The 21928-nt window shown below is 42.3% G+C and overlaps 1 protein-coding gene across 1 annotated transcript in view; it reads left to right on the top strand.

Annotated features, from left to right (window-relative positions):
* The first annotated feature begins 1502 nt into the window (after positions 1–1502).
* Positions 1503–21928, top strand: part of RNF144B (ring finger protein 144B) — a 53281-nt gene continuing 32855 nt past the window's right edge. Inside the window, exons 1-2 of the mRNA XM_059476876.1 lie at positions 1503–1710; positions 18642–18831. Coding sequence (XP_059332859.1) covers positions 18667–18831 — 165 coding nt within the window. The 5' untranslated portion in view covers positions 1503–1710; positions 18642–18666. The remainder of the gene's footprint in view (positions 1711–18641; positions 18832–21928) is intronic.

Genomic DNA, 21928 nt, shown 5'->3' with positions numbered 1-21928 from the left:
TTTCTTGAGTCTTGTCTAGGACTGGCCACTGCTGAGAATACATACGTCTGCATCTGCTGGGAAATGCTCTCCTAGTTCAAGTGGCAGTAAATGTGACATGGCTCTAGTTTGCCTAATCCTGTTGTAACCCTGTTGATGAACACCATAAGAATCAACAACATCCCACATGTTAGAGCAGCTGTTTTTTTTCTGGTTATTATCCCCTCCCTCCCTAAATATATATAAAAATATATGAAAATTGTATTGATAAAATTATATAAATTATATATATTATATAACTATATATAAAAGTATTTACAGCACCCAGTGTTAAATAGATAAATTCTAAGTTTGTACTTGTTCTGAGATGAAAAGAGTATATGATGGTAATTCAAGCAAAGCTGTAATATAAAGGAATAATTTAGCAAGGAGGCTGAATTGAAGTTGCACAAGCTTTTTTTTTTTTTTTTCCTTAAATTAATCTGATGCAGTATAATTGTCTGAAAATAACTAAAAGCTCAGCTGTGAGCTTTTATACACCCCGGAAGAAATGCCTATATATAATTTTTCACAGGAAAGTACTGAAGGCAAAATGCCAGCAATGATTGCATGAAATACAAAGTAAATTTATTTCATCATAAGAAAATTGTAGATTAACATTTATACTTCCTTCTGTTTTTGTGCACTCTCTGCACTCTGATGTATCTATATTTCTTATCTGTGGGTGTGGTGCATTTCCTACAGCAGGAAAAGTTCTTGAGGGTTTGGTGTCATGTGGCACAATTAGATATTCTCTCCTGCTGCTTGGCTGCTGTGAATCACACCCGTAGGTCTGGAATACGGAACTGCAGGATTCCCAACCCCTCTTGCACACAGGGACCGCTTAAAGAGTGTAATTTTAGTATTGACAGAGTTAGATGAGCACCATCATCATTAAACACTCAGATCTGAAATTACACGGGTACTTTACTTTTGAGTTCAGATTTTTTGCTCAATTCCTCTCCAACGTGAAGAAATAATTTTTTTTAGATGACATTTTTCACAAGCAGAAGCCAGCGAGGTTTCAGACATCAGCAGCTATGCAAAGTGCTCTCCCCAAACAGGTTAATTTGGGAGGGTTTTGATGAGTGTCACATCTGAAAGAAGCCTCGCTGCTTTCAGTTTTTTACCTTGCGGGGCTGGGGTGGGAGCCGTGGCCGGGAGCTGCCCAGGGACCCCGAGCAGAAGGTGAGGCGTTCCCTGGCCGGGAGCTGCCCAGGGACCCCGAGCAGAAGGTGAGGTGTGCCCTGGCCGGGAGCTGCCCAGGGACCCCGAGCAGAAGGTGAGGTGTGCCCTGCCGGGAGCTGCCCGGGTGCCGGCGATCACCTGCGGCTGAAGTGAGTCTGGCATGGGAAGTAGGAAGTGCTGTGCTCACGCTTCCTGTACAAATAAATGCGGCTTTCCCACAGCCGCTGCATGCGGGCTGTGAGGCGCGGGTGAGATATAATGGCAGCACGCACTTAATAGCAGGGAGGGGATGGTTTCTCGCAGTGGCACAGGGGCTGGCAGACGAGCCCTGCTGCAGCCCTTAGAAGCGTTCAGCTGTCAGAGCGCCAGGGACCAGGAATCGGCTGCGCTCCTCGCTGCGAGCTGCGCGGCTCGGTGGCATCGTGGTTCCTTGGGAATGCCCGAGTCTGAGTGCAGCTGCTGAAAAGTCACACGGCTGGCACTGAGCGCTGCTCTCCTTTCAAGGTATGTTGGAATGCAGCTTTCTGTCTGTTTTAGGATACCTGCAAAGAACAGAAAGCCAGCATTTGCTTCTAATGCAAGAAAATGGAAAAGGCTTTTTTTCTTTTTTTTTTCCCTTCCCCCCCCCCCCCCCCCCCCCCCCCCCCCAAGGTAAGGACTAGAATGATTAAATAGCTAAAATAAATGTTATTTGTGGTTTGGCTAAAATCAAACTACGTGGTGCTTAGAGCTGAGGCAGAAGGAAACCTTGGTGTCCTGACTGTTAAAAGGCTGAAAATAAATAGACGTCAAGTACTTCCCAAAAGGGTGAAATGACTTTTGTCAGTGTAACTTTTGGAGAAATATCTATGTGAAGTGTTTGAAAATGCTGCAGAATTAGGATATGTCTGTGTGAAAGGCAGTTGCTAAAATGGCTTATGTTTTAGTTTAAATAGAGGAACTTTCATACTGAAAAAATACCTGATTAAGCTGGAGGAAGCCTGAGTTTAAAATGCTGATACTTCCTCCTGGTTTAAAGGCATTTCTTCTGGCAGAGTTTCATGCAGCTGGTATCAGGAAGGAAAAAAGGCATTCATCTGTATTGTGCATGTGTTAACTTCTAATCCGTGTTAATGTACACTTCTAATCTGATCAGGGTTTAGGGTTATGTCGTTTATGTAAGCACATACAAAATCTGCCATACTTTAGTTTCCTAGTTTGCATTTAAATTTTTTTTGATGCTGAGAATAGACAACTGCATTTACTGGAATGTTTGCCCTGCTTTCTCATCATAAGGCTTTCTCAGTGCGAAGCAGCTTTAGTAATAAAGATATTTCAGTCTAGTTTATTTTAAAGCTCTGTATTTTCTGTAATACAAAAGTACTTTGCTTCCTAACTGCATGCAGCAATATCGAATGTCTTCCTTCAGAGAGCACTGTAAGTTGTAAAATATTTAGAATTACTATAGTAAAGAAAGCATTGCAGGGTGCCTTCGAATCTTCTTGGTCAATAGACACCGAATGCTTTAAAGAAGTAAATTTTAGCAGAGATACACAAGCTGTGACTGAAAATACCCCCATGCAACTTTCCATGTGCCTGTGAGCAGGCAATCTGATATGTTTGGCTGCCCTCAGCCTGAAGGGCAAGCGGTCTCGGTTAAGGGCAGGCACTGCGTTTGGGATTCCAATATTTACGGAAACAGAAGTTTCAAAATCTTGTTTTAAATATTTTTCAAAACAAGCAGATTGTCCTGATGCTTGTCCTGTATAGGACTTGTCTGTGCCTGAATGTGAGTGGGTGTCTGGGTTGTTGCTTTAACATGAAAGTGGCTGAAACGCTTCCATCAATGAACATAAGCTATTTTGGAGAAAGAACTGCACATTGATAGGGCTGCATGGCTGCAGTTATGCTGCTGAAAGTAATACTTTAGATTATGGATTGAGAAGTGTGTGTTTGCAGAGTGTCTAAAGCTGTAGTAAAGTGGAGGTATTCTTTCAGAATAAACCACAGCTACTCCAGAGCCAAGCAAGTGTGATGACAATCAAACTCCTTTTCTTCCATGCATCTTACTGGCTGATGGGGGTGTTTCACACAAAGTCCTGTATGCTCACGTCAGGACACAGAAACCTCCCTAGGCTTCATGTGGAACTAGCATTTGGCAACCTGGAATAGTTTCTGCTCCCCATTCTGCATGCACTTCAGTGGTGGTTGTGGGCTTCTTTCCCGCAGATGTGACATTTTGGTGATTCTGTTTTTGTGGTAGTATGCCTTGGAGCAAAAGTTAGCAGTATAAATAGCAAACAATATGGAGTTTTTTCTTTCTAGCTAGGTTTTTTGATTGCACTCTATTCTCTAAATGCTTCATAACCTTTGTAGAAATAAACAGTGTGGAAGTGATTGTCTGCCCTTTCCCTTTTGGTGGAGGAAAGTGTCCATATTATTGTGCACATACTTGTCCATATTATTATTGTGAGTTTAAAATGCAGCTGTGAGAATCAGCAAACCCCTCTGTAGGGAAACAAGCAGTGCTAATGCTTAACCTGGTTCCCAGCTCATTAGTATGCCTCTGATATCATCTGTGGTGTGAGCCTGAGCCCTGTGCCTGCAGTTCACCCTGTTCAGACCTTTCAGTGACTGAGACCCAGTGGAGTGTGTTGCTTTGATGTAGCTTGAAAGAACTGCTACAGACTTGCTGTCCCTCTTCTGGAGTGGGGAGTTTTCTTGAATGTGCCTGTAACTTCACAGTGCCTATAGGTTGTGCGTATCAGATCCATAAATATCTCCTGGGCTAGTAGTACTGTGACATCTGAGACCATAATTACAGCTCTGGGCCCATGGATAGCTCAGGCACACGTGAACAAAATACTGTGGCAGGCTGCCAGTGTCGCCATGAGCTGAGTCCATCAGACCTCCTTGCATATCTTAAAGCAGACTTTGCCTTCAGCTTTGTGAGGCTGAAAGTGATTCTGGAGCTGTGCTTTTCCTCTGGTACTTGCCCAGAGCTGGGTACATTTCCCTTCTCTTCCTCTGGTTTCTCCATGCCAAAGCGGAGCCCAGTAAAATGCACTTCACAAATCGTCTTCTTTGCCCTTACATTCATTCCATTTGAAATCTGATCTTCTTTTGGTTTGCAAAAGGAAACATTGAGGAAAACAAGAAAGAACAGATCCAAAGGGAAAGACAGCAGTGATATTAAGCTCAGCCTCTAGCATTCTGTATTTCTCCTGAAGCATAGCTGAGCTGCAGTGCTAGACTATGAGCCTTCTCACTTGACAGAAGCACAGGTCTGAGGGCCATCGTACACTGCAAATTTACCTAGTCTTGGACAAACATTTACAGAGATGCTTGTGCCAAATAACTTTGTGCTGATCAGTAAGAAAATAGTGTTCAGTAATCGTTCTGTGTCTCTTCTAAATAGTTTCGGCTCAGTGGGAACTGAGTGGGCTTTACATTCATAAAGTAGGTCACTGCTAGGAGATACTAAAACACTAAAACAAAAATAAAAAATCTCAAGTTACAAAGGTCCTTATCCTTCCCTTCCTGCTGAAGTAGAACTTTTCCAACTCCTAGTCTTCCAGGAGGAACAGAGGTGCCAAGTAGAAATTTTTAGGCTCCAGAGCATAACTAGGTTAATTGCATTGCAAACATACTTTCAAATAAAAATGCAGCTATGTAAAAAAACACTTTTTTTTGAAGTTTCCTAGATCTCTTTGTATGTATTGGTACTTGTGCACAATGACATACGTGTTGCTCATTTTTAGTTTCTTTTATTCTATTGTAATAATAAAAAAATGTCATTAGTTACCCAAGATCTGGGTGGGTTTTTTTTTTATATTTTTAGGGGAATCTGCTCAGCCCGCAAGAGAAAACCCATAATATGTAGTTAGAAAGGTCACCAGTGTACCTTCTGCTCTGAGTGTACTTGGTTCCTGCAAGCACAGTTCCAGCTTTGGTTGAGTTTGGGCTAACTTAGCATCCTTGCTCCTTCTGAGTGAGTCAATATCTCTCTGGAGTCAATATCTCTTTGGAGTCCCAAAGCCAGCCAGCAGCAGGCACAATGATTTGGGACACATGAATCTGGGTCACACTTTTGGGTCCATGCACATTAGAACAAATTCCCTGCATGGAGTTTCTTCCTGTGTATTTCCCAAGCCTGTTGTAGGCACAGCCATCAGGGGTACTCGTTATACATGCTTTTTGTTGCAAGGAGAGACAAGAGAGCATAGAATCATGGAATGGCTTGGGTTGAAAGGGACTTTGATGACCATCTAGTTCCAGCCTACCTGCCATGGTCAGGGACATCTTCCACTAGACCAGGTTGTTAATAGTTCTGTCCAACCTGGCCTTCCAAGGATGAGACATACACAGCTTCTCTAGGCAGTCTATTCTGGTGTCTCACTATCCTTCTGAGGAAAGAATTTATTCCTAACACCTAATGTAAATCTCCTCTCTTCTAGTTTAAAACCATTCCACTTCTTTGATCACTATCTGCCTGTGTAAAAATTGCTTTTCCTTTTTTATAGACCCCCTTTAGCTACTGGAATGCTATACTGATGTGTTCCGGGAGCCTTCCCCTCTCCAGGCGGGACAATCACAGCTCTCAGCCTGTCTTTGGAGGAGAGTTGTTCCAGCCCTCTGATCATCTTTGTTGCCCTTTTCTAGATGTGCTCTAAACAGGGCCATTGTGCTTCCTGTACTGAGGACCACAGGGCTGGATTCAGAATTCCAGGTGGGGTGTCAGCAGAGTAGAGGGGCAGAATCCCCTCCCTTGATCTCCTGCCCGCTTTGCTTTTGGTGCAGCCGAGGGTGTGGTTGGCATTTTGGACTGCAAGCACTGATGCTGTTGACTCATGTCCAGGTTTTCATCCATGAGAACCACCAAGTCCTTTTTGGCAGAGCAGCTCTCAATGAGTTCTTCTCACATTCTGTACCCATGTCTGGGATTACTCTGACCCAGGTGCAGCACTTTGCACTTGGACTTGCTGAACCATTTAGTTCTTATGCACCCATTTCTCTAGTTTGTCCAGATGCTGGTTAGGAGACAGAATACAGAATCACTTTTTATTAGAAGGAAAAATTACCATTTTACTGTCATGCTCATGCTTCTGCCCTTTAATTGAGACTGTCAGTATTTGTGTCTGTTGCAAGCTTTTCTGCCTTTTGCTTTGTTGTAAAAATGAGGAGAGGATGGAAAGCATAAGACATGAGTCATTACTCAAGGAGTGGACATTGTCTGAGTATCTGACAGAGGCTTTGATGATATTGAATTCATGTTGAATTTTCAGATAGATGGGAACAAAACTTGCAGATCTGAAAACATTGTTGTGTTCTGTATATTTGCAAAAGGAAAAATCATGGGCACAGAAGAGCTGTATCTGTTTTTGGGGACTGAAACGATTAATTGGAGGCTACCACTGCTTACACTCTTAGTGCTGTATGTTGCTGTGGCGTGGGGGAGATTTCTTTGCACATGTGTGCATATATAGCTGCAAATAGTTCAAAATTGCACGCTCTAAATCCCTATGTACGTAGAAGGAAAAACACATTTAATGACAACTCGCATCCAGGCTAATCCTTTGCATGCAAAGAAAATTCCAGAATTAAGTAGAAGCAGTGACACACAGGCTGGCACTGGTTATGTCTGAGCAGTAGATGGGAGAGTTCATATGTTCTGCCTGTGATTAATTTTTGAAGCATTCTGATGGAGGTGGGGAGATGATGAAGGAAAACAAGCCAGTCTCCCCACCCCCCCCCCCTTAAAAAAAAAGAAGGTTACAGTGCTGTAGTCATTGGGGAAATGGAGCTGATCCTGTGGGCTGTTTACCATTGCAGTCACTGGAACATTTTTCACAGCAGTGGGTGCTCTGCCAGCCACTGATACTGGAACTCTTCCCCATGGGGTTTGCCCATTTTAGGGCTATGATAACATCCACAGGGCCAGCAATAACTTGCTTGCTGAAATTTTGCACAATGGAGAAGATGCAATCTTGCACCCTCTTGACCTCTCCACAGTTGCCCTGATGGTTTCAGTGGTGGAGATTCTTCATCACAGTTTCCACAGAAAATCTGTGGGAAAGGCAATCATGCCCTTTGCCAGGGGTGAAGTAGAAGCCACATACATGTACATAATTTAGACAATACTACTATGAGGATGTGTATTTTTAGTGTTGGTCAATGTTTTTGTTGCAAATACCCAAGCAATGAGCATGGCTTGAGCAATTTCAACCCCCTTGTTAACTTTGCTTATCGCATTTTGGGAGGAAGGACCAACAAATTAAGGAAACATACACTTTTGAAGAGTAGAAAAAAGTCAGGAATTCTTGTCTTTTCTCCAAATTCCACAACAACGAGGACAAAATGCCTATTTTGCCTATGGGCATTAGTTGTCATGGTCATAATTAAAAGACCAGCTAGCAGAAAGTTTCTAGAAAATTTTCTGTAAGACTGTAATCCTGTAATGTAACAAGTCTATGAGCTCTTTTCAGCTCTACTTACTCATTTTTCTGAGAGTTTGGGAGGTGGGGCAGCTTCTTACAAAGATAAGCTCCCAGTTGCTTATCTTTGCACACATAATGCACAGGTCTATTGAAAAGCACTCCTTTGGAAACACTCCTCTTGGCAGGATTTGGACTGCATGGCTAAGATCATGTAGAGACTAGCCAATTGTTAGCAGAGGCTGAGGCACTTGAGGCTGAAATCTCATATGTTTACAGGTTGCTGTTCTCCCTTGTAATTATTTCTGCAATGAATGTTGAAATTTGGATCTGAAGTGAAGGAGTGATGAATGCAAACCTCTTACTGCACTTGATGGACACTTCTGGTTTATTACATGTCTTGTACTAACATCTGGATTTCTGAGTATTACATCGAGCCCCTGAGAAACTAACTGTGTTCCCTGTGCTTGGCACAATACAGGCAGAAATCTTCTTGTAAATGCTTGGAGCCTGAAGCACAGAGACAGAAGGTGGATGTAGAAATAGGGTGGGAGAGGGCAGGGCAGCAATGAGACAGCGTTGTGTTGTGTGATATACAGTGTCATTAGCCAAACAGCGTTTTTACCCAGGTTTAAGCAAATACTGTATTTGTCTTACACTGTTAATAAAATGCAGAGCAAAATAGTGTGTTAAAAATGTTTATTAATAAAAATGTTAATATACAGTTGTTTTAAAAATACATGTCTGTTAAAGTTCGTCAATAGTGTAAGACTAATAGTAGTTGAAGGTATTCCAGCATAGTTCACATCTGTTCAGTAGCATGTCCGTGAAGTCTGTCAGTGGTTAGAGGTGCCCCGAATTCAAAGCCTGGGCACATGGGGCTCCTCCACACTGGAGCAGTAGGCAATATGGAAGGAGTTGCCTGCAGCAGAATTCCTCCCAGGATCTGTCTCCCAGCGTGCTGGGTTCTTACCCTTTCCCATGTGTGGGCTGGGAAAGAGGGAGATGAAATGTGAATACCGAGAGGACAAGCAGAGAGATGTAAAGTCAGGGGACTGCTACTGGTGTTTACTTCTCCTTTTTTGCCTCTGCAGATCAGGTCAGAGCTGGAACTTGTCCTTTCCTCATCTCCAGTTGCCTTTGGAAGGACTTGTTGAAGAGCTGGCAGAGGAGTGGTTTAGGGATAGACTCTGACTAGTTTAACTACCAGTCATGAAAAGCAGTAGTAATAAATGTGTTTAGTTTCAAAACAGCCTCATGTCCGGGTCCAAACCTCTACTATTGTTTCTTGCCAAATTTCAGCATAGTCAGTAGCTGTTCATGTTGTTTTCTTAATGGCAAAGGCTTATGTTAGAGATAGTGACTTCCCCAAGGTCTAATCCTCAGATTTGACTTCCAGTCTTTGATTCACTGACTGTCCTTGTAGCTAAGACTTGAAAGTTACCACTGGGTAAGTTTTCTAAGTCACTGAGATACATTTGGGTCAAGGGCAGTTTTCAATGTTTCAGTTTTTATTTTGGTGACCTCAAACAGCATATTTATTGTATAATAATCAGCAGTGTATTTGGCTGTAAGATTAGATAGGGGCAGATTAAAATATTATATGTATTAGTTTTGTTCACTGAGCAGTCACACAAAAATCATTATAGGAGGAAAATCAACTTATTCTGTCATTTCTGTTGATGTAAATCTAAAGTTGCTAAAAGTGCTTTTCAATGCTTGCAGTGAAAAAAGTTTGTAGGGCTATATTCTTGCAAGTTTGCACTTTCTGTGGCTTAACAAAACTATATGGACAGAGATGTTAAAGGTATTATCTTATTGCAAGCACTGAAAGAAAAATTCTCAGGTCATCCCTTCTAAAAACAAACACACGGTAATTTTTTTTCCCAATAGTTGGCTTTCAGTACCTTTTGCAGAATTCAGTGAAGGATCAGGTTCATTGTTCCTGTCAGTTGTGTTGTTCCTTGGCTTCTGGCAAACTCTGCATTCTCCTCTTGACACCAGTAAGGTTCTTGCTGGCCCTTTGGAGGCCTGGCTTTGTGTCACATCTCTGCCTTGACCTGCTTGCCTTGTAGTTGGGACACTGCTTGCTCCAGACACAGCTTTGGCAGTCTCCAGCCAAGGGACCCCAAGAGTCCAGTTAGTTTCTTGTTAGAAGAAGAGTGCAGACTACAGTCACATGGAGCTGGTCCCTCTGTTTTCCACTGTTTTTCCATTGCTTTCACTTTAACAATGTGTGTTTACAAGTCTCTCCTAAAAATCTTTTATGTTAGAACAGGCTAGTGTTGCAAATGTCTTCTGAACACACCCTATTAAACTGTAAACATTCCAGCTCAGAGATTTAGCATATCCCAGGGTTTTGTTATCTGATTAACAAAAATAAACATTTTTTTCTGTGTCAAAGGCAAATTGTTACATCTGACTTTCTATTCCTGTCTTAGCAAAGACAGCTAGCCAAGTTATCAACCCATTTGACCTGCCAAAAGGTCAATTCCTTTTACTTAGTAAATTCCACAGTTACCAAAAGCCTTCATGTGGTCTGAAAGAAAGATCTGTCATTTGTCATTTTGAGGAATGTGTTTTTATTTAATAGTGGTATATTACCTCTTGTCAACAGGATATTAAAAGTAAAGTACACCAAGCTAGTTTGAGTGGAAATTCCTTGTAGCTTAGCATTAGCATATGTTGCATTGTGTCATTAAGAACAGGGGATGTTATTTAGAAAAGCTTTAGATTTTAATCTCAGACCTGGTAACCAGTACTTGGGATTCCACTTGGTATAATTTTGTTGTTTGAATGTGTTTTGGAAATATTTGGAAATGTTTGATGCCAAAACCACTCTAGTTCTCTTTTCTGACTGCATTTTGTTTCACTGCATTTTGTGCTGATCAGCTTTGCTGAGCACTGTGACCAGGATGAACATAAAACCTTAGGAGAATCCTGCTGTTGACCTCCTGCAGGACCAGGGGTCACTATAAGCCTGTGTCTGGGGCCAGCACCATCCCCCTGCTCAGTAAGGCACAGTAAGCCTGATACGTCTGAGTCACCCTGAGATGGAAACCCACAGGCCTGCCCAGCACTCACATCCAGGAGATCTGGTGCAGGAAGCTGTGGCTTTCCAGGCTGCCAGTGTTGATAGAGCTGTGTCCTGAACTTGGATATGTGCTGGTTTCAAGCACAGAACTGAGTGAAAGTGGTGGCTTCTGCAATATGGTCTGACCTCATCCCATGCAGAATGGCTTGCTCCCATCCTCATGGACTCCATGAGTATTGCCATTGTGTGGCTCCTGTCAGTATTGCAACGAGTCAAATACCATGTTTTGATTATGCCTTTCAGTTTAATAACAGGCTGAATTATTTCTCTTTTAGCTGACATGTTTTTATATTTAAGTGATCCAAAAGTGCTTTTCCTAGCTCCCTTCAGCTGTGAGTGGCAGCATTTATTTACCATTATCTTGTAGATTCCCTGTTCTTGAACTCTCCTGCTTTTTAAGAGTGGAAGGGGGAAATTCCCATTTTTTTCCCCTCTTACCTGTTCTCAAGCAGTATTGCAAGGAAATCTATAGAGGATTCCCACAACTGCAGTCACATCTGTTTCAGAAAAAAGGTATATATTCTGCTATTTTCAGTTAATAACCATGGTCTTCTTGCAAAAAACCCCACCTCCCTGAGGACATATTGACATAGGCTCACAAGAAGTTGCTGTGAAGAACTGCTGTTCTAAATGTTCAAAGTTACTCATACCTCACAGTATTGCAGTACAGTAGAGAAGTTATCCAACAAGTGTATTCTCAAAGCCTTGTGGAGACTGATCTGCGTGTGTTCTAGTGGTGTTCTGGTTTATTGGGAAGCTGTTCAATGTGTATTTTAAATATCCTAAAGTGCTGGTATAAAAATTCTTGGCAGAAATCCAGATCATATTCTGAATTACTGTAGTCAGTCCCTTAACTCTCTTAATTTTTTTTTTTTTTTTTTTTTTGGGTGCAAGAGGCTTTCCACTCACTGCATTTCTTTAGAAGTATTTGAAATATTTATTTTTTGGTTGCTAGCTTGATATGAAAATACTCCATATAGCTACTGCTTCTTGAATAGCAGCTCAGCAGCTCAAGGTTTTGGGTTTTTTTTCCAGGCATTCCAATGAAAACAAGTGAGAGAAATTGCCTTTGGTGTGTTCTCATGTACCAGCGCATTTACTTAGGCTGCTTGTCCTTTAAACAAGTTTTCTGACAATAAAAATTTCACAGTGTAGAAAGCTGTCATGAAATATTATACATCTGACTTTTCTTAAACCTTGCTCAAAGAGAACAGATATTGAAATGCTTTTATGCTCTCTAATGCTTCGGCTTGGTAGCATATTATGGTAATCCAGAAATGGGTTCTCCTTGTACATGCATGTAATCAACTGCTTGCTGTTTTAAGGCTCAGATGTAATGCAGTAATTCTGAATATATTAAAAATGTATTTAAAATGAGACCTTCTATTTGTGAATTTGGTTGCTTTTTTTGAGACCGTGATTTCAGAAAATTTAAGTACTTGTTTAACGTCTTAATAACCTCATTTAAATAAAGCAGAACATTGAGGCTTTGATACACAGGAGCACTTAAACATATGATTAAATGTAATTCTTGAAGATGAAGCCTTTTTAAAATTGTGGGTTTAATCATATGTTTACAGCCTAACTGGATCGCTGCCTGATAAGTCATGCTGTATGGACTGGGTAGGTAGCTCTGTGAAGGCAGCGGAGAAATTATTGCACCAAGGGTTAGTGGTCTGTGTGTAAGACCACAGAAGCTGTAGTGCACTTGGCTCAGACTAATCATCTGAGCAGAGATGCTGAGTTTAAAAAATCTGCCATAGTAATGAATTTTGAATGACATTGTCTTGAGAGAGTTGGGACAGCTAAGGACTTGTAACCAAAAGTGGTAATGATGGCATTTCACTGAAATGGATAGAAATGTGGGTTTCTGACAGCTGTCTTCACAAGTCCTAATTTCATAGCTCAGTTTATATCTTGCAATTTGACTCCATTATCTTACTACCACTCTGTTACATGCTTTAAATCTTTCTGTAATTACTCTTTTTCCCCAAGGACCTGATTTTTAGCATTGGTTTTGAACACTCATGTTTTTCAGGTAGTTTTCTTTTTCAATTTTGTTTTTTAAGGAGGGAGCCTTGGTTACAGGAAACAACAGAATCCTGAGTGAACAATGTCAAACCATGTTTTTGTATGGCACTGAATTAATTTCATATGGGTGGATTACTTGAAAAATCTCTAGGGCATGAGAAAGAATTACTTGCAGTGCTTGCAAATGTGTCTCCAAGAGAGTTTAGTAAATACCTGGTACACTAAATAGGAGTGTAGCACACATGCTGTGAGTTTGCTTGATGGTAAATTCTTTCATTTTTTTTTTTTTTTTTGTAAAAGGGAGGGTTGCTGTGCTAGGTGTTAGACCCACATGCATCCTTATACCTTTTTTCAATCTCACCATGTTTATGCAAGTCCACATGCCTGGCTGTTGGTTTATGGGTGTACTGGGGCAGAGGGGCCTCTCAGGATGGACATGCCAGCCCACAGGGGAAAACACATTAAGGACCCTTTTTGTTCCATTAATGTTTCCTGGAGCAATGTGTCTCATACCTGTGCATTTCTTGGCTTCCTTCTAATTGCAGCTTGACTAACTTCAGCAGAATTTTTTGTAAGCAGAGGACTTAAAGTAGCTTCTCCAAGAGCTCTGTTTTTTTGCAATTGGATGCAGCATGTGAAAAATGAAAGCATAACTTGTGGTGCTAAACATACTCCATTCATTCTCTTCCAGCTTCAGTGCAGGAGGCATTAATGAATTCTGTGTGATGTTTCTAAGTGGTGAAAGTCACATTCAGACACATTTTTTTTAGCTAAATACAGTGAGTTGGTTGCAGGCATATCGACAATGTCCAGCTCAGGAGACTGCCTGGCTTGTTTTCTCTATTGCATATACAGAGTAACTTCTGTTCTTGGGTTGTAGTCATGATTTGAACCAGCTGAGCAGGCTCAAGTGAGCCTTTGTGTGACTGTAACAAGGATGTTACCTTAAAATTCCTGCTTATAGGAAATGTTTCAGCAGTAGGTTACATCAATTTTTGATACTTCTGTGGAGCTGGGGTGGCTTGGCTTTGGATGTCTCCCAGACACTCACTCACCCAGCTGCTCTGTCACTCCCATCACCGGGAATTAGTAGTTTCCACTTTGGGATGCTAATGCCAGAATTTGCAATGAGTACCTGTCTAGAAGCAGGTATTACAGATATTTGCTGTTAGGAAGTAATTTTCAAGGTTAGACACCAGACACTCTAATGTCAGGAGGCCCTGAAGGCAGACAAGTTCTGCATTCCTTCCTCCAGTGCTTTTCTGCTGGTTTTTGTACTTCACTCAAAAGCTCCAATCTTTCGTGTTAGTGTTTCTGCTTGTATTACCCTTCTCAGCCCATTCTGCTTTGAGCACTCTCTAATGTTTTCTTGCTTATGGGCAGTGTTGAGATGTTCCAGTGCTACAGAAAGCACAAAGCTTTGTCACCTCCCAGAGACAAAGGGAAAGTGTCTGCAGGCAGATGAGTGAAATGGAAACGTTGGCAGGTCTGAGCTCTTGGCGAGCTGTGGTCCTGGTGACTGTGCAGTTTGCGCCTCACAGGGCTGACCCTCCCTAGCTCACTCACATTTGTTCAGACTTTCTGGTCCTGCCTTGTCCTGTGCCATCAGCACTGTCAGGGTCACAGCCAGGAAAGTATGAGTGTTCTTATGAGCTGAGCAGCAGACAATTTGAGGAAAGATGTCCAATTTCCTGGAAATCCTGTGCAATGTGAAAGGGGTATGATCTGCGTGTGTGTATGTGGCTGATAGAAGTAGACCAAAAAAGTGGATCTTCCAAGTTCCTGAGTGTTGATGCATGCCAGGGCCAGTTTGACCCTTCCTTGCCATGATTCACGCTGGTGCAGGATTCACACCAGTATATTTCTCTGGATTAGAATGCCCTCAAGAAGTCTTTGTCCGTATTCCACGACATCTCATGGAGCCTGTGCTGCTGTTCAGTGGAGGTTTTTTGCAGCATTGAGGTGCTGCACTACAGTTTCAGTGACACATTTCTTGCTTTGTTTGGGATGCTTTCCTAAACAGGTCATTTGTGTTTGTAAACATGAAAGCGAAGATTTTAGTGCTTAACTATATGTTGTATTTATATGAGTGTCCATTGTTTTCCAGAAACTTTCAATTTACTTTAATTTCTGATCAGTTTTGTTCATATAACTAAACACAGAATGATGTTTTACTTTTTGTTCTCGACTCATTTTTCAGACTCCCGCTTCTCGTGCACAACACATACACCCAAGATGCTTAATTTTCAATCTAGCCTATTGGCAACTCAGTTGCAATTACAATAGGAATTTTAATCCTCTGTAAAGAGGACTGATGGATATGTAATTAAGTAATGACAGTCTGTGGGACAATTGTAGCAAAGTGAAAGCCATGAAAATTCAGAGCAGCTGAGGTGGAACTTCATGGCTTCCCTGCCGAACCTGGAAGAGTCAGTTCTGCTGGGCTCATAAAGTTGAGGAGATAGTTGCAGATCTTGAGAGAGGACAACGCATTTTGAAGTGTTGGGGAAGAACAGGAGGAGCAGAGGCTGGGAACTGGAGGAAGATACTGTTATAACCATCTGATCTGATGATGATGAGAATGAACCTCCCCTGCAGACCTGATCTCAGAGCCCAGCTGCTGGTGAATGGGATTACCCTTCTCTGTAACCCTGACCTCTTCCCTGAACAAGTGTCCCTTGGCAGCAGTAGCAGAAGTCCCAATTCTCATGGGCAGATGGAAGGACCAGTGTGGGCTGGGTTGCTCTGGGAAAAGGAGCAGGGCCAGCAGGCCACGGGTCTGCTGCCCCTTTGACAGGCAGGTGTCCAGCGCTAACAGGATGGCTTTGCCTGTGCCAGCCTGACCCAGAGAGCTGCTTGTGGACAAGCTGGCCTCTCAGGGAGGAGTGCTCTTCCTGGTAGCCATGGTGTTTCCTTCAAGGGCTGAGCAGGCAGGACACAGAGCTGTCTCTGTGTTCTCTGATCCTGTTGTCTTTTGTTTGATGAACTCTGATGGAGTTAATGGGGCTGCAGTGAGCTGAGCCAGCCTGGGCTGGCTGGGGGTGGATCCTTTGTTGTGCCAGGCTTGCTTGGTGCTTGGTGTTGTCTGCTGGAGTTTTCCACAGGGTGCTCTGCCTGTTTCACAGAGAACCTCAGCTGTGCTCTGGCATCTTGGTGTGAGGGAAGGGTGAATATGTGGAGGGACAAGGAGTAAAACTGAATTTAACCTACAGTCTTCAGGGACAGGGGTTATCATCAATGAGAACAGGATATCATAATGAGTCCCTACAGCCATCACACTGTGGCATTAGCCTGCTACTAGCACAGAGCAGTGTGTCAGGAGCCTGTTCCTTGCTGTCACACTGAGTGCTGGATTTAGGCCATCTAAAATTAGCCTCTAGCCCTAAAACTCAATCACACACCTGAATCTTCCTACAGCTGCCTTAATGCTGCCTGCATGCAGGGTCATAACCCTTTTAGTTATACGAAGAACAGTGACTTTTGAAATGGTTGTATCCATTTTATATCCATTCCCACATCTTGAAATATTCCTACCTGTTCTTTTGTGCATCTGTCCTTTTAGCTTCGCTGCCTTTTACTGTGTAGAAATCTCAGATCACTGCAGAGTGAGGGTGAGTAGCTCACCTGTACAGATGCAGCTGCTGTTGAAAAGCAACCTGAGTAAATGTGTTACAGTTCTCCTAAATACTGAGATAATGTCTAGCATGTGGGTTTAAATAACAGGTAGTTCTTGATCTGCCATAGCATTTCCAGTGACTCAGTGCTCCCTCCCACCCTTCTGCAGCAATTACAGAAGATTGTTGGAGTTCCTGACTCAGAGGGAGACTTCCTTCTAAGCCTTCTGGCCATACTGGAGCTCAAGCTCTGGAGTTGTACGGAGCAAATTGTGAGGGGCATCAGGGTAGTTGGCCCCAGGACTGCATCAAGAATTGTGTGGGAGTAGTGTATGTTATGGGCTAGTTGATAGCAAGCCATAAAAAGAAGTTTGCTTTGGAGTTTGGTTGCCAGAATCTTGGCCATGATGCTCATATCTCTTGAAACTGTGTGTTTACAAGAAAGACATTCCAAGGTATAAATCTGATGGCTTCTCTGATGGGATAGTCTAGGAAACTACCAAGTGTAAAAATTAAAAAGGGCTTAGTATCCTCTGACCCAGATTTATTGTGGATAAAGTGTCTTCCTGCAGATTGTGGGAGCACAAGGCATGAGGCTTTGGGGGCAGGCCTGGGGATGGGCTCAGCTGTGAGTAAGGTTATGAGATGAGAGCTGCAGGGAAGGGTTCCACAAACTCCATGAGCCCCATCATTCTCCCCCTAGGGAGGAATTCAGCAGGCACTGCAAGTCAGTACATCACATATGCATTGACGGTCTGCAGCTGCGTTGGCTGCTCTGGCAGCCACTGAATGGCAGCGGGGACGTGCTGCCAAATGTGACCTGACAGCCCTGCCCAGAGTGTGCTCAGGGCTGCAGGGGAGGCCAGCAGAAGAGGACCAAAGGGCTCAAGTCTCTGGTTTCCCTCATGAGATGTCAGATCTGACAAGCACATCAATAGGTTTTGATTGGTTTCATGTTCATGCAGCTTTCATTTGTGATGCAGCTCTTCAGATTTAGTAGAGCTGCACTCTTGGTGCTGCTGCAAGCAGCTGTGCACAGCTGGCCATCAGGTCTCTGCTTGTAAAATATGTGTGAAGGTTGTCTTGCCATCAGCAAAGTGTATTCAGAAGGAAGTCTGTAGAATCTGGGCCAAGTTTCTTAGAGATGTGGATAGATTTTTCTGTGCCTTAAATACAGTAGTGAAGCCCACTGTCTGTGCTGAGGTGAGTAAAATCTGCAAATAGGCTTTGCATTGTTTCAGCTTAAGCACAAGGATATTCTCTTTAATTGCTTTTTCAGTGTTTCTGTGTAAGAACGAGGGTCTTGAGATTTTTTACGATTATGGTGCAGTGTTTTCAAATGCTTAGGCCAGAAAGCATTACATGCAGACATAGCATTTCCATCTGCTGCTCATCAAAGAAGAGAAATTTCATTCCTAAGCACTGCTGTGATGTGTAGTGAAAACATGGCTTTGGTGAGCATCTCTCTGTCAAAGTACTAGTGCACTTGGTTCACAAACATCAGTTAAATGCCTCAGAGGTCTATGAAATAAATAGAAGAGCTGGATGCCAGGAAGAGGGATGCACAAAAGCTACTTTTTGGCATCATTAAGGCAATGCAAAGAAGAGTACTGTGCATAAAATGCTCTTACTCATTTGATTTTAAGCTCCAGCCCTGTGTGAAGTACCACATACAAGCTGAAGTCCTTTCCTGGGTTAGATGCCTTCACCATCCCTCTTGGCAGTTCACTGTCTCAGTGACGAGAAGGTGGAGTTCATGGTACCCACCACCAGCATTACAGACTAAATGTTTGAAGTGCTTGCCTGGAAAGTGGGAGTCTGTTCTTGTCTTGCACTGCCTAGGGCAGTTTCCAAGTCACCAACAGGAATAGAAAGTGGGAGTGGAGACACTCACTGAAACTGTGTGGGTGCACTGAAGACTGAAGGATCCCATTTGGGTGGGAGTATGAGTCTGAAACTCATTTGAAAAGGCAGAGTGATATATATATATATGTAATGCCTCATCTGTATGTGTTTTGTTTTTGTTTGGCTTTTTTTTTATTTTGATGTTAAGCAGCCTGACTGAGGTGCTTTTTGCCAGCAAGGTGAATGTTCTCAGAGAACTCAGCCAGTTCAGGTCTCTTTGTAAATTTTGAATGGCCTGAAGTTGAGACTGGCTCCAAGATGTTGAGTAGTTCATTTGGGTGTGCAGGTACTTTTATGGATCTGAGATGTAAATTTTCAAAGCAACGGAAGTGACTGCATGGCTTGTACAAAGTTTCAGCTGCCAATTTCTCTTTTCAGGCTGAGTTGCACCATTAATGACTGCATGGACTCTGCTGAGAAGGCTTGTCCTGACACCATGACAGCTGATGAGTCAGAAGCTGGAGAGTTAGCTCTGGAGCCTCTCCTCACGTGCAAGCTATGTCTCTGTGAATATTCCCGGGATAAGATGACCACTCTTCAGGAATGCAACTGTGTCTTTTGTACAGCGGTAAGATCTGTCAGTGCCTTTACATTACAGAAGCAGGGTAATGGAAGATGGACAGAGCTGTGAGATGGGATTGCTTGTCTTGTTACAAGCATGTGCTACACCCGTGCTGACACAGGATGCTTTTCTAAAGAGCATTTGGTGTTAGCCTGTCTTGCGTTATTTAAAAGATTTCTCTTGTCATTTTACTTTTGATGATTTGTAACTAGTATATGTTCCCATCACAAGCACTAGTAAAAAGTATAAATAAAAGGAAATAAGATGCAGTTTGAGTGTTGGAGAACATACACAGTTTGCATGCAATCTCAGTATTTACTTTTTTCTGTAGCAAAACCTTGAAATATCATAGGATACCTGTGAGTTTTTGTTTCCCTGCTATCCTTTTCTGAGTTCTCACGGACCTTTAAAGTCTTCTATGTAACTTTTAAGGGCAATCAGAAAACCTAAACAAAAGTGGCCTTTTGAACCTTTGCCTCTGTGCTGCAGAGATGTTGCTCAGGTCATGCATTGCCTATAGTAGTCAGTAAAGACTTTTTGGCCTGCAAATTCAGATCAAATAAAGCTCGTGGAAGTGATAGAGGGAGAAGTTGAATGAGCTGATAAAAGCCCTACAGATAGTAGTACTCTTCCAGTCTCTTTGTCAGCATGGGAAAAATGGACCTTGTTTCTCTGGTGGTAGTGACTTTGATGTACCTCACTAATGGTTACTAAAGTACCTGACCTGAAAACAGGTCAGAAGTTACTAGAGGATGTTGGTGTGCTGCTTTTTGTTTTTTTTTTGTTTGCTTGTTTTGTTTTCTTTTTTTTTTTTGTGGGGGGGGTGGGGTGGGTGTTGGTTTGGTTTTATTTTAAACTCTAGAATAAATGTACTTGATTTTATTTTTAAAAATTTGTGGATAAACATCAAGCAAGTATGTTTAATTTTACCCTTGCTTGTTCGAATTCATGAAGAAATTGGATATTTGTGATGCCAGCTAGGGTGAGAATATCTTGACTTATGCTGAATTCAGGGTAGCTTAAACAGGATGAGAATCTAGCTGTGTATTTCAAGAAACGAAGATAAGATTGGTTAATATGCATTTCAACCTGAACTTCATGAAGTTTGTTTTCCATACTGACTTGCACCAAAGATTTCTGTGTTTTAGTTTGTAACAAAACTTTGAAGTTCATGTAACCTAAAAGGTAGATATGAAAATACTGCTTTAAATAAAAAAAAACCCCAGAAAACTGGAGAAGTTGATGCTTTTACAGTGGTCCCACTCCTATGCCAAGAACTCAGTGTCTCTGATTTAGTATTAATGGTACAAGAACCTCAGTGCTAGCTGGGTAGAGTAACCCTCAGGGAAGCATGGGCTGCTGAGGACTGTGCCAGGCAGAGCTGGACTCTGCCCTCCAGCATGGCACTGGCCAAAGGGAGAGGTCAGGGATGGCTGGGAGTGTTGTTGTGCCTGCAAGCCCCCTGTCAGTGCCACAGCTGCCATCACATCCATACACTCCTTCCCTGCCCAGCACCAGGAAGAGTCTCCTGTGAGCTTGGTGCTCCAGTGCTGTGACAGTGTCACGGAAGGTGCAGTCACAGTTACTTGGCATCTGTGCAAACTTTGCTGACTTTGAACCAAGAGCCAGCCATAGGTGAGCCTGAATGCAGCTGGGAGAAGCCTTTAGACACGCTCTATTTGTTTCAATGAGCATAATATGTCTCAATTGTGTTCGTGCTCCCAAGTCCAGCGTTTGTCTGACTGTTGCCTGTGTCCCAGTGTCCTCCCGATGGATGTGTCTGGGCTGATGCATGCCCAGACATGTAGATCTTGCATCCTGTAACAGTGAGGGCTCTGGAAACTTTTAATCTGGCTATATGGCTCTCTGTCTTGAAGCCAGAGCAGTTTCTGGGAGGCCATATGAGTTGCATTTTTGGGCAGCCTCCAAAAAACAGTGTCAGGAGCAGCTTGACATGGAGTGTCAGGACTTGCATGGGAGATTGCTTGGGGCACAGCCTGCAGCAGCTCTGCTGGTGTGCCATGCCCTAAATTTCCCCTCACCCATGCCAGGACATCTAGATACCTTCACATTACACTGAAGAAAGATTTTGGGGTAAGAATATCCACTGTGAGCTCTGGGATTGAGCACCAATCAGTTTTGCAGTTTTTCAGCTAGCAATGCTCTCAGCTTGTATAGCTTATTCTTCTGTCACTAAGGGTAATTTTATATATCCAGGAGCAGTATTAAACTTGAAATAGAAAAGGGCTTGACATGGAAATAATAGGTTCTGGTCCAATAGTCCAATAAGTTGAAACCATTGTTTTTGTTAATTTTTTGTTCTGTTACATGTGAAGTCTTCTGTTTTTTGTTTTTGGTTTTTTTTTTTTTTTTTTTTTGGGGGTTTTTTTTTTTCCTTCCTAACTGTAATGGTGATGCTGCAACGATAATTATTTTTCATAGTATTTGTGTCTGTGGAAATAATTGGAAATTGTTACTATTTAGATATCTGTGAGGGTGAGGTTATATTTCCTTTTCATTTGTAGACTGTAAAACCAAGGCATTCAGACAACTTAGAATTGTGTACAGCTATTTTTTTTATTCTTAGAAACTTGCTGTAAACAAAATACCCCATAAAAGCTGTGTTCTAGCCAAAGTAAGTGAACTGTGCTTTAGCATGTGTATGTTTACATTTTGGTGGAATGTTGCTAGTAGGGCAGGAGTTTTTCAAATAACTGTAAGCATTTTTACTCTCTCTCTCTCAGCAGAAAAAGCAGATGGCTTGCAGAGCATACTTGCCATCTTACTTGGTAGCTCAGTCAGGTCTCAAGAGGCATGAGCCTTGTATTTTTCAACATGTGTTGCACTTGGCATAAGATTCCACTGCAGTGTGAGATAAAGCACACACACATCCCAAGAATTTGAAAATGGCTGTAGTGTACCTAATGACTTGGTTTCATTGTGTTTGGATTTACATGAGTTTTTAATGAAAGGCTGATCTCTGAAGAGGGCTGGGAAGAGATGTGAGATAGATTTTATCTGTGAAAGTTTTAGAGGACTGAACTTTACATTATTCAGTTCATTTCACGTGTCTATAAAATATTTGCAGGGTGCCATGCTGTGG

This window comes from Ammospiza nelsoni, chromosome 1 (assembly GCF_027579445.1).
Source record: "Ammospiza nelsoni isolate bAmmNel1 chromosome 1, bAmmNel1.pri, whole genome shotgun sequence".
Lineage (NCBI taxonomy): Eukaryota > Metazoa > Chordata > Aves > Passeriformes > Passerellidae > Ammospiza > Ammospiza nelsoni.
The sequence above is the reverse complement of the archived record's forward strand: the minus strand, read 5'-3'. Positions and strand labels throughout refer to the sequence as shown.